The sequence below is a fragment of the Ursus maritimus genome (assembly GCF_017311325.1).
Source record: "Ursus maritimus isolate PB19 chromosome X unlocalized genomic scaffold, ASM1731132v1 scaffold_X1, whole genome shotgun sequence".
Classification (NCBI taxonomy): Eukaryota; Metazoa; Chordata; class Mammalia; order Carnivora; family Ursidae; genus Ursus; species Ursus maritimus.
In genome coordinates, this window is record NW_024423319.1 from 118,007,861 (window position 1) to 118,021,021 (window position 13,161).

Below are 13,161 nucleotides of genomic sequence, written 5' to 3' on the forward strand. Positions count from 1 at the left end.
GTGAGGTTGTTTTGAACAAACTGCTATATTAGGGAAGAGTCTGAGCATAAGGCAAACCTCACATTTGCTTATGGGTCACGCCATCCATGAGAAATTCCAGGTGAATGTAGAAAACTGCCCGCAGAGGACCCCAGGGGCACGGGAATACAGCTGGCCCTTAAACAACACGGGTCTGAACTGCATGGGTCCGCTTACATGCAGATTTTTTTCAAAACATACAGAATAGTACTATAAGTGTATTGTCTCTTCCTTATGATTTTCCTTACTGTAAGAATAGTGTCTATAATACACATTCGGACGAAGTACGTGTTAATCAACCGTTCACGTTACCGGTAAGGCTTTGGTCAACAGCAGGCTGCCAGTGGTTAGGTTTCTGGGGAGTCAGAAGTTCGGTGTGATTTCTGATGGCGCGGGAAGCTGGCGCCCCCAGCCCAGTGGCGCTCCGGGTTCCACTGGACACAGGTCGCGAGCTGCAGCCCTTACGGCCCCCACTTCTACACAAAACTTCAGCGCTCCCGCAAGGTAGAGCGATGTGTTAATCGTAGCATTTACGTAGTTCTTAACCACTGGGCCCGCCCCGGTTTTCTCGCGAGCCTGTGCCTTTCACGGCCGCTCCTGCGTGACAGCACCGCACGCTGTACTTTCTCCCCGAGCCAAGTGCCACCCCATGGGGGGGCGGGGGGCGGAAAAGCAGCCCAGATCCTTCCCCTTTGGCTCCTGCCCTTTCTGACTCAACCCTCGGCCTCAGGCCGGGAGGCTTCTCCCGCCTTCCCGCCGCTCCGGCTGCCCCGCGAGGCCGGGGACGGAGACCGTGACTCATTCATCTTGGTCTCGGACTCCGGCCAGAGCCCAGGTTCCGTCGACGGCCGCCGGGCCACTCACCCGCTCCGCGTCACCAGGCACTGCCGGAGCCCCAGCTTCCGGAAGATGTCCACCACCGTCTCCATGGGGGTGTGGTCCGTGACCGTGAACGGGCTGAGGTTGAGCACGCGCCGCAGCTTCAGCGGGTGCGGGCTGTTGGCCGGCAGCTCAGGGGGCTCCTCCGTGAAGTACATGATGGAATTGCTCACGATGCCCTCCTGCCTCTGTCTGGCGTTCTCTGGAATGGGTGAGCGGGAACAGTGAGGACACAGAGGCCCTTGCTAGCAAGCCCCTCCGGCCCACACCCACAGGAACACACGTTTTCCCTCGATCCGCATCCCAGAATCCCACAGAGAAGGGGTTCAGAGGGCAAATGCCACGTTCCTAATGAGGGGCTTCAGCCAAACATCTGTGAAATTGGCATCTCTCTTAAGCTAATGCCGTGCAAGGGTCCCCCTGCTGTGACGCCATCACTCATTGCCAAAGTCTTGACACGTGGGCCTGAGCAGGGCGACTTCTTTGGGAGAAGAAGACTTCTTTGGCCTCCCCCTGGGCCCTCTACCCGTGCTTTCCTAACACTCCCTCACCTCATCATGGGCTCAAGTTGAACATGACAAGAAACCTCGCTTAGCTGCCCAATGACCTCAATAAGTTGTTTTTCTTTTTTCCTTCTTTCTTTCTCTTTCTTTCTTTTTTTTTTTTTTTACAAACTAACTTTTAACTGGCCCAAATGGCATTATGAATCCTAAAAGGAACAAAAACCAATAGGACCATCATCCCAGGCTCACAGCCCAGAAATGCAGCTTAATCCCAAATATGACCCTTGGGACCACAGAAATAACTCCAGAAAATCCACATTCCCCCCACCTCTTGGATCTTCTCTCCTAAAAATGGACCATTTTGTGGATTCGTCAAAGAAAGATAGTAAAACTGTTATGGTAACAATTAGCCTCTTTCTATCTGTAGGCAAGGATATGCAAAAGCAAGCCCCCAAAAAGTAGGGTAACAGGAACTCATTAGAAATACAGCTTTATGCAGTACTAGAAACCCAGGCTATTTTAAGTCACACATGAAATAAATCCATCGGTCTCAAGATATTTCTCCAAGGCGATTTTCCTTCTGTTGGAATTTTAATCTTTCTTTTGGTTCATGGGAAAAGGTTAGGAAAAATGTACAGTGAGGCTTGCCTTAAAATGGATCCTGGTTTCTATAATACATTTCTTGCCTTCTCAAAGACTACTATTCACCTATATTGTTCTTTAAAAAATAAAATTCTAACTGTCTGCTCTAAGGCCATTTATCGCAATAGAGTACTCTAATGGAAAACTGGCAGCATTCGGGGTCAGGCTGAGTTTGAAAAAGGGTCTCTGTTTAAAAGAGGAACAACGGGCCCGCTGGGCAAATGCCGGCACAGTATGTGGGTCAGGTTAAATCTCGTTACATCAAATGGGACAGGATTCAACCACAAACATCAGATGACGCTGGGGCACAACATGTTTTCAAGTGTGGATGCTACATGATACACACTGCACATTTCTCTCCTAAATCGAGATAGTTCCGGCCCGGAGCACTGAGGCGAGGAGGCAACTATCCACACATACTTATGTGCTGCTCTAATATGTGCTATTCTAACTGCCTGCTCATCAGGATTGGATCAAGCCACAAACCTCCATCAAGAACTGAGCACATGATTTGCTGAACCCCTCATAAAACCAAATACAACTGAGTAAACTGTCAATCCACTAATCAAAATAAATAACCCCCTTCTCTTTCCTCTGAGTCTCCTAATTGGGTTAGAAGCCCTGATTCTAACAGCAGCTAATTCAGTGATTCCCCGCTCACCAATACATTCCCAGTGCCTGGACAACGCCTAGTATACAGTAGGTACTCAACAGATATCTGCCAAATGCATGCTGAATCAATCACAGGTGAATGAACGAGTAGTTGTACTAAACATCAGCGTCCTTGGTTCTGCCTGCCGGGCGGAACAGAGCCTACTTCACATAGGGGACACGAAGAAGGAAAGCCCAGGAGCTGTTCACTGCCGAAAAGAATCGAAGGCACCCGCTGGGCTCAGAGCCAGAGATGTGAGCCATGTTCCTTGCAACTGCAAGAGTGGCAACCGCTGCCCTCTCTGGAAGGGCTCTGCTAGGCCACTCTGGAACTCTACTATCAAGACTTATCTGAACCCTGCAAATGGTGGGAGCGGGGGGGGGGGTGCTACGTACAGGCCAATAGCTGATGAAAGGAAGAACCATCAAGAAAGCTTTTTGCATCTCTCTGCTAGGGTCAACCATGTACTCCCGGTTTGGACAAGAAATCTTCATCGGTCACCACAATGTCTGCAACGAACTACAGCGTGCGTGCTCGCTCACAGAGGGCGGAGGCTGGCTCCTGCCCCCACCCCCCAGCCTCCCAACGACGAGAACAGTGCCAGCACACGGTGGGTGCACAAGAAACAGTCCCCGTAGGAAAGCTTAACCCAACTCCCCACCCTGCCATGATCCAAGGCTATAAGAGTGTAGACTCCCAGAGCCCAGGGACTCATGGAAGCCCGTGTTAGAAAAGAAACCCCCCAGAACGCCCCACGTTTACATATGTACAAGACCCAAAAGGTAAGAAGGAAAAGCACCAAATATTAACCATGGCCTTCTATGCCGTTGAGAAAGTGGGTGCCTTTTTTTATTTTCCCTTTTGCTTCTGCTTTCCCCAATATTCCATGAATGTATATTACTTTTAAAAAATGGGGGCGCCTGGGTGGCTTCGTTGGTTAAGTGTCTGCTTTTGGCTCAGGTCGTGATCTCCAGGTCCTGGGATCGAGCCCCACTTCGAGCTCAGAGCTCAACGGAGTGTCTGCTTCTCCCTCTCCCCTCTGCCTCTCCCCTAGTTTGTGCTCTCTCTCTCTCTCAAATGAATAAATAAAATCTTGAAAACAAACAAATTAATTAATAAGAATGTAACAAACTTCATTTTTAACTGTTTTAAAGATCAATTAAGCTGTTCTTAATATAGGAGGTTTGTTATCTATTCTACCAGAACTGGTATCAGTGGCCACAGCTCCTGAAAGACAAGGTGCATTTTGTGAATACCTGCTAAGGTACACTTTCTAGCGGACGATACGATGACAACGCCAAGCACGGAGCGGGCAATTAAGAGTGCTGGTAAAGTAAATTTCACAAACTATGACAGACCAAGCAATTTTAAGGCTGGAAATAATCACATACTCAGGAAGCTATTCCCATGGCTTTTAGAGCAACGGTTCTCAACTGGGAGCAATGTTGCCCTGACCCTCGGGGACATTTGGAAATATCTGGACCTGATTTGGTTGTCATAACCGGGAGATGATACCCAGGACAGCCCTCCCGAGAAAGAACGACCGGCCCCAAATGTTAACAGCGTTAAGGCGGAGAAGCTCTACCTTTGGAGTCATCACGTTTTTAGAGAGATAATACTCTCCCATCCTGTTCGTCAAAAATGCTCCCATGTAACAGATCAACTATAAAGGTTAAAATGGGAAACTGAAAGCAACGATAGTGGTGGTCGGTACAAAGAAGATGTGATAAAGATAAAATAAAAACTATTTAGAAGACAAACCAGATGATTTTAGGAGAAGTTACAGTTCGCTGCAGCACGGAAAAGTCCCTCTGCACATGTGTTTCAAGCCCCAGCAGAAAGCAGATGACACCGCTGTTCGCCGTGGCCTATTCCAATCACGGACGGCCCTCCCAGGGAGAAACCGCGTTACCCCTAACTAGCCCTTCCAACACATCTGAGACTTTGCTCAGTTCCGGACGCAGATCCCTTTCTGCAAGTAAGCACCTTCCACATGCTGGAGAATCGTCATTAAATCATCCACCAGACGAAAAAAATGAGGGTTCCCTTAACTCTGGCCTGTGACTCTAACTTTCCAACCCTTTAATCATCTGTGCGGCTTCCCGCTGAGTCCTCTCTGAACCCGTCCTCACCTAATTGCAGAATTCAAGACTAGAAGAGTCTGAGCCCTGCTGAGCCCAGAAAGAGCCTCCAATTTGCAAACAGCACCGAGAGCCAAAGTCCCATTTACTGGGAATTTGCACATGGGTCACACGCGGCCCCATGTGTCAGAACATGACGGGGAAGTGCGCCGCCTGTGCTAGGTGGGCTAACCGCTCCCTAACAAGGACTTCGGCTATGGTTTGGTATTCCAGAGATGGCTGGAAAATGACAGAACGCTTTCAGCTTTGCGTGAGCAGTTGCTACAGCTTTTTTTTAAAAAGATTTTACTAATTTATTTGGGGGGGACACAGAGAGAGCGAGCACAAGCGGGAGAGAGAAGAAGCAGACACCCCACTGAGCAGAGAGCCCGACATGGGGCTCGATCCCAGGACCCTGAGATCATGACCTGAGCCGAAGGCGGACGTTGAACTGACAGCCACCCAGGCGCCCCAGCTGCTACAATTTTAACATGATATGTAAGGAAACCCCTTATTTGCCTCATTTACCATTCTTACCCAAACTATCTTGGATCTATACCTATCTATAATCTTTGCTCCTAATTCCCCTGAAAATGAAACTGGCATGAGATAGTCACTAGCTAAATGCTAAAGGCATATTTCTATATTCACAAAAGGCCCCATAATTCTGCAAATACAGGTCCACCAGGGTTTGTCCACCAGGGTACAGGGACTCTTCTATTTCCACAGATCAGGAAAACAGCTTTTCTGATTGCTTAGAGTGAAACACTCCGTGCGTTTTCCACAAACCATGTAAACCGCAGCTTCTATACTATTATCGGTCTGATTGAAAGCATATAGGTATTATTTACACGGCGTGTTGCCTCTTCAGACATTCCAAACATAGCTTCTGAGAGCCCGCTCTGTCGGCAAGCTTAAATTTCTTCACTAACCAGTTGACGACAATTACTGCTTCCCACTTGATTACAGTAACGGGTTTCAGCAAAATTAGTAAGCTGTCTCGTAGCAGGTGTGCCCGGAGCCGCACAATAGGTAAATAGATCCAGTGACGTTACTTTAGTTTTTAAATTTCAGCGTTTGCTTAAAAGATTTTAGGGACTGAATAAGTTTTCAAGGCTGCTGACTACACTATTTAAAAACAAACCCAACCCTGCTCATACAGCTAAAACAAACCTCATTATTTATAAAGCAATATTTACGCCCAAAGGCACCTACCTGTTAAGCAACAGGACCTATAATAAAGAGAAGCATCACTGAACACATATGCACAAATGTGCTGTTGTGTCTAAAATATATACCCAGTTGTTGCTTTGGGGGAGGTAAATACGTTTGAGCAACAAACTAAAATTAGAGGATACGGCTTATGCGAACTTATTTTTTTTTTAAAGATTTTTTATTTATTTATTTGACAGAGAGAGACAGCCAGCGAGAGAGGGAACACAAGCAGGGGGAGTGGGAGAGGAAGAAGCAGGCTCCCAGCGGAGGAGCCTGATGTGGGACTCGATCCCGGAACGCCGGCATCACGCCCTGAGCCAAAGGCAGACGCCTAACGACTGCGCTACCCAGGCACCCCCAAACTTATTTTTATAAAGCCTTTGATGAAACTACTTTTAAAGATATTTGAAACGCTATTTAACATCACAAAGAGATTTTAGAAACTGAAAGGGAGCCTTAGAAATAGTTAACCAGGGGCGCCTGGGTGGCGCAGTCCTTAAGCGACTGCCTTCGGGCTCAGGGCGTGATCCCAGCGTTCTGAGATGAGCCCCACGTCAGGCTCCCCCACTGTCAGGCTCCCCCGCTAGGAGCCTGCTTCTTCCTCTCCCACTCCCCCTGCTTGTGTTCCCTGTCTCGCTGGCTGTCTCTGTCAAATAAATAAATAAAACCTTCAAAAAAAAAAAAAAAGAAATAGTTAACCAATCGCAGGGATAAGCAAAGGGTCATCTGGTGAAGGTGTGTTCCCAGTAGGGCATGCGCAACAAGACCCGGGCAAGTCCCACTGGCGAACTTCTTAAACACCCTGGAAGCCGACATACGTGGTAAAGTCATCAAGTGTCCACACGAGCCGTGTCGTGGGCCCCAGCCGGCCGTGAGATGCCGGGATGGGGAGATCACGGCAGCAGGCGGGCTGACCAGGACGGCACCGGCCCCAGCCATGCACCACGGGGTGGGGGGCTCTGCTGGTCCCTGCCCTGCTGCCTCACGAGCGCCGGTGGGACTCCACCCCGAGGGGGTCTCCGAGGCTCGCTGTCCTTCTTCCTAGGTCTCCACATGGCTCACACCCAGGCCTTTATCCTGGGACTCCCACCTCCCACCTCCCTGTCAGTGCAGGCATCCCTAGGCTACGGGGCCGGCAGGCTTGCTTCTCTGAGCCCCCTGTCTTGGGTACACCGCACCCAGGCATTGCCCGCTCACGCCTCTCCCGACTCAACAGCCTGCCCCTCGGCCCCGCCGCTTCCAGCGAGCACACCAGGAGGAAAAGCATCACACAGAACTGACCTGCGTGGGCCTCTGAGTAGTGGAGTGGGACATAATGCCACCAAGCGACATGAAGGGCTTGTGCGGTGCCCAGGGAGGCGGCCGAGACAACCCACCCGCGAAGCCGGGAAGCCTGCCTGAAAGTCTGTCTCTGAGAGCAGCTCCCCAGGGCCAGTCCGGGCTCCCCCGCCCCCATTCTTCCCAGCTTCACGTGACAATTCCCTAAAAAGGCAGCGGCGGCAGCGGGCCACGTAGCAGGGGTGGGCCCCAGAGGCCGCGTGCAAACGCCGCGGTCACTCTCCGGCCAAGCGGGTCTCTCCCTAGACATCGCTCCTCACAGTGGGACCTAGGGACCCACAGCAGCAGCATTAACTGGGAGCTCGGAGAAAGACAGTCTCTCCAACCCCCCCAAACCTACTGAGCCAGATCTGCATTTTATTTTATTTTACTAGTTTTTAAAAATTTTATTTATTTATTTGACAGAGAGAGAGAGAGACAGCCAGCAAGAGAGGGAACACGAGCAGGGGGAGTGGGAGAGGGAGAAGCAGGCTCGCACCAGAGCAGGGAGCCCGATACGGGGCTCCATCCCAGGACCCTGAGATCACGCCCTGAGCCGAAGGCAGATGCTTAACGACTGAGCCACCCAGGTGCCCCGAGAATCTGCATTTTAACCAGATCCCTAGGGGATAGGAATAGGCTCGAGAAAGTGTGAGAGCCCTGGCTTAAAGCCCTCTGACCTTTGCAGTCTCTCTGACCTCTTTGGGAATTGGGGGGGGGGGGGACAAAGGTGGCCATTGGCCTCTTAGTACAGGACGAGCTTCCCTCTCTCTACTCACTTATTGCGAGAATCAGTTCCCTCCTCTGGGCAAATCCAATGAGGCGCTCGGAGTCCCTGGAGACCACCACGGGGAAGCCGTTGTAGTCGGTCTCCTTGATGAGCGTCTCCACGTCCTCCACGGTCATGCTGTCCTGGGTGAGCACGGACAGAGGCGGCTCGCCCCGCCGTGGCCGCATGACGTCGGTGGCCAGCGTGCGGTGGGTGAACTCATCCTTCACATCCAGAAATGGGTACCCGTTTAAGTGGATATGCGCCTCGTAGATGCCTTCTTTCCCAAAGGCATCGGCTACCCACTTGCTGGTCACGGCTGCCGCCATCAAGGGCACGATGTACTCCAGACCACCCGTTAATTCAAACATGATGACCACCAACGACACCGTCATCCGGGTAACTCCACCTGCAACCAAAGACAGGAATACAATTCTGGAACTCAACTCCAGACCCTCAAGAGGGCATGAACTGTGGAAATGGACAAGCTAGCTCTAAATTCTCCAGACACCTGTTCTGAAGAGAGAACATGCTGCCCACGGCAGACTCTGGAACGCTGGCGGGGCTCTGTTCAATGCAGGCTTACGTCAGGGGGCCATAAGTCACACCTGACTGGGGGGCTCTTCTTCAGTAAGAAGACAATTGAGTTGTCTCTTCACCCAAGACCACATGGCTGGCTTTTTGGTGAGTGGATCCTACATAGGCTTTGCAGGTTTCTGACACAGCAATGTGGCTCTGTTCCAGAACCCCATAAGCTGGGAAACTGTAGAGATTCTTAGTGGCTATGGACAGGACAGGGACCCAACTTTCTGTCCTTCGGTATTTAGAAGAAGAATCCATACCAACTCCTACTAGTCTTTCAATGAGCTTGAACTGGAATTTCTCGACCTCAGCGCTAGGAACACTCGGGGCTGGATCACTCTGGGATGTGGGCGCTGTTCTGTGTACCGGCATCCCTGGCCACCACCCGCTAGATGCTGGTAGCACCACCCCCAGAGGGGTGACAACCAAAAACGTCTCCTCCTTTTACCAGTGTTCCTGAGAGGCACAACTGCCCCCAGCTGAAAGCCCTATTCTAGATGGCGCAGCTGCAAGATGGTGGGGACTCCATCGTCACCCTGGGCCCTGAATGACTGAGTGGAGAAAAGACCTCTACTAACTCACATCACATACACACTCACACACACACACACGCGTGCACACACATGCACACACGCACACGCAGAGTCGATTCTCATTATTCATGGTTATGATCTAGAAAGTGCCACAAACACTGAATGAGCAAATACTGAATCACCGCCCTAGGGGAAATTCAAGGTTAGGTTTCTGCGAGCTTCTGCACACAACATCTTGGTCAACCAATCTATAATAGAGAACCTTATTTCATGTGTATTTCTATTTAAAGACACCTTACTTAATACATGTAGATGATTCATTAGCATTGAACTCACAGCCAACAGCGCTGTGACTCCTGCCTGAAAAGACTTCCCCGACACACCCCAGCCTTCCTGTGCTTAGGATCACAGACGGACTTTAGCACTATGGTTGGGGGCCGTTTAAAACAACAAAACCTGGGGCGCCTGGGTGGCACAGCGGTTAAGCGTCTGCCTTCGGCTCAGGGCGTGATCTCGGCGTTATGGGATCGAGCCCCACATCAGGCTCCTCCGCTAGGAGCCTGCTTCTTCCTCTCCCACTCCCCCTACTTGTGTTCCCTCTCCCACTGGCTGTCTCTATCTCTGTCAAATAAATAAATAAAATCTTTTAAAAAAATAATAAATAAAAATTAAATAAATAAATAAATAAATAAAACAAAACCTTTCACAAAAATGCAAAAAAACATGGCACTAAATAGACCACAAAAAGGATACTTGCGTACAGTATCCCAGCTGAGACAAGGGGGTGCGCCTTCACACCTCGTTCCCCCGGAGCTGGGAACATACATGCTAGACACCTCACGCATTCCACTACTCTTGTGTGTGCCCGAGGATGACAGCAAACGGACCACTCGTATTGACTTAGGGGTCACCAACAAATTTCAGCAAGTAGGCAAACTGCCATATATGGCTCCGCGAATAATGAGAACCAACTGCGTATCATGAGCAAGATATAAGCCTTGATGCGTTAAGCCACTGAGATTTAGGCCTTACCTGCGACAGCAACACAAGCTGGCCTATGCTGAGAAGGCCAACACTCAAGTCCACGTCCTCCTCACCGGTGCCCTAAACCAGAGCGGCCTGTTGGCGGTGCATGGCCTAGCTCACCTTCCCTCGGCCCCCCTGGCCCGCCCCACCTGTGGCTGTACCTAGGCAGGCGGCTGCTCCCACCATGGCATAAAGTCCGGGGGTGACGCAGTCTGCTCCGGGCCTGCACCAGTTCCTGAAGACGATCCAGTCATGGTGATGGTAAGCCAGCTGCTCCCACCATCCTGCCCGCCATGGCTCCCACGGCCATGCTGGGGATGAAGAGGCCTGAGGGGATCTCCAGGGGGCACACAGGAAGAGAAGTGTGAGGGCGGGAGTCCGCGGGCCGCTTCCCCACTCCCAGTGAGCAGTCCCCCCAACAGGCTGGCATCGCACTCGTCTTCGGAAGAGGCGCAACGCTTCCAAACAGGGGTCGGGGGGACAAAGCGGGACAAGTGACTTCACCCATTTATCAGTCTTATCTACGGTGACTTGGACAGAGTGCAATTTTACACGTTCGTTTCCTCTCCTTCAAAAGTGGGCCTGGTTCTCCTGCTGGGGATTAAAGAATGATACGCCCCACTGCGAATGACATTCACAGTGAACGTCTGTCCCTCGAGACACTCCCTGCCTTCTCTCTCCCCTTGCGCGCCATTCACATTTGCTTTTAAAATTAAATGTCAAGCCGCAGCATGAGAATGGAAAAGAAAGGCGTGCGACCGTTCACAGGTCAAACAAAGCGGCTCGCTGCAGCCACCCTGCGCCTTCGGAAGCTTTCCACGGGCTCACTGTCCCCATGAGTATACAGTGGCCCAGCATCTGCTGCTCCCTCTTCCTAACGAAGTGTACTTTCCAAGAAGGATTCTGAATATTTTCAAGCCCGGTGAAAGGCGGCAAAGAACGAGACTATGGAAACTAGAAGATCTTGGTGGCAATGTGTTTCACACTTTGCTGTGTGGAAATGTGCTTTCATTTATCTGGCTATGGGACGTGTGCTAGAGAACGTGCCTGACTCGCCGTGTTCACAGACACTGCCCAGCATCCTGCCAGCCGTGCCTGGGAGCTGCCCAGGACGGTCATCGATCTGAGGATGGAAGCGGATTTGTAACCGAATTGCAGGTAAGCTGGGATCCTCGAGGATAATTTCTAGACTTTGAGGTGTTCCTGAAGAAGAAACTTCCTTTCTGAGTGGCCCCTGATTCCTAGTCATTTAACTCCCTGTAACTGCAAAGTAGACCTCCCCCAGCGGGCACCAGAAGAGGCTGCTGGCATCTTCCTCGGACACACAAATAATCCCTTTGCTAGGAACGATGGGTGGGAGACAGTTGGCTGTTTTAATAAAGTCCACCCATCCTCGCCCCTAAGGCAAAAATTCAGGTTTGTGTTTGACCATTACCCACGCAAGTACACAGCTTCCTAGCCTTTTTTAAGCGAAACAAATCAGAGTCCCGCACAGAAGGCAACGGCAGCGCAGCACTACAGGGGTTCTGCAGGGTCTGAAATGTTCTGCTTCGGGTCCTGGGTGCTCATTACGCAGGCGTGCATTTTATGGAAACTCCTCAAGCTACACACAGCTCGGTATGAATGGCGTACTCTGCGCCTTCGCTTCTTCACCCGTAAAATGATCACAATCTAGAATCGCTTCTCGGGGCTTAAAAAGAACGTCAAGTGCCCCGCATGAGAGAACGGTCAGGAAAGGTCAGTCCCCCTCTCCCTCCCCGTCACCATTTTATTCTGGCGACGAGGGTGCCATCCCCAGAAGGAGATGAACTGCCCCCCCCTCGCCCCTCAACCTCCTTCCCCTTCACTGACCTTCATGCCAAAGGTAAAGATGGTAATGACGATTTTGAAGATCAGCGCGAGGGCCAGCTGCCACATGGCCGTGTAAACCCCGACGCCGGCCGGCCGGTCCGGGATGTCATCCACAGGCCGTGTCATGTTGGGGTCGTTGATGTAGTCACAGAGCTGGGAGGACTCGAGGGCCCCGCAGTCATTGAACAGCTCGGAAATGAGCTCGCTCGTGCTCCGGCGCGTGTAGGGATTGGGGTAGGCGATGATGGCTGTGATGGCGGTCACCACGATGACCTCCAGCACCGGGTACTTGCCCAGCCTGGTGGTTTTGCGCCTCCTGCACCAGGCGATGTTGCAGCGGATGAAGAGGGTTCCCCACAAGCCTCCGAAGACCCCGAGCAGGATGAAGGGGAAGAGCTCGGCCATGTACCAGGGCGTGTGATATTCCACGTAAAAGAGAACGAGACGGCTGTTCCCAAAGGGATTGATGGATCGCAGCGTGAAGGCTGCCACCAGGGCCGCGAAAAAGGACCTCCACAAGGTCTTCAAGGGAAAGTAGTAACTGACCTGGGATGAACAAGGAGAAAATGAGACTGGCCAGAGCCCCAGCCGCTGATCGGCAGCCACCCACTGGCGCTCAGTGGGACAGTCACACTCGGACCAAAGATGGGCAGGAACTGACTTCCTCGGGCTAGGGTTCATTACCACCAAGACGCACCAACGAAGCTATTTAAAGGACTCAGTGTCTAAAAGTCGAACGGATACTAGGTCAAGATGTGTTTGAGCTATTTTTTAAAAGAAATGAAAATATTTCATTCTAATTCTGCTTATGTCACAAAGACCCTCCTAAAAGCAAATAAACCTCTGGATTTGATTCTACAGACAACGGAATAGGTCAAGGGTTGGAAAACTCCGGGCGAGCAAATGTATTTGTATGGCACATGAGTTAAGAATGGTTTTAACATTTTTAGAAGGGGGGGTAATCAGAAGGGGGAATGAAGCATGAGAGACTATGGACTCTGAGAAACAAACTGAGGGCTTCAGGGGGAGGGGGTGGGGGAATGGGATAGACCGG

At 51.1% G+C, this 13,161-nt stretch overlaps 1 protein-coding gene across 1 annotated transcript in view; it reads right to left on the minus strand.

Moving 5' to 3' along the window:
- CLCN4 (chloride voltage-gated channel 4) overlaps positions 1-13,161 on the minus strand; it is a 101,708-nt gene that overhangs the window by 7,772 nt on the left and 80,775 nt on the right. Inside the window, 4 exon segments of the mRNA XM_040634595.1 lie at positions 883-1,099; positions 8,126-8,524; positions 10,418-10,530; positions 10,532-10,593. Of these exon segments, the coding sequence (XP_040490529.1) occupies positions 883-1,099; positions 8,126-8,524; positions 10,418-10,530; positions 10,532-10,593 (791 nt within the window).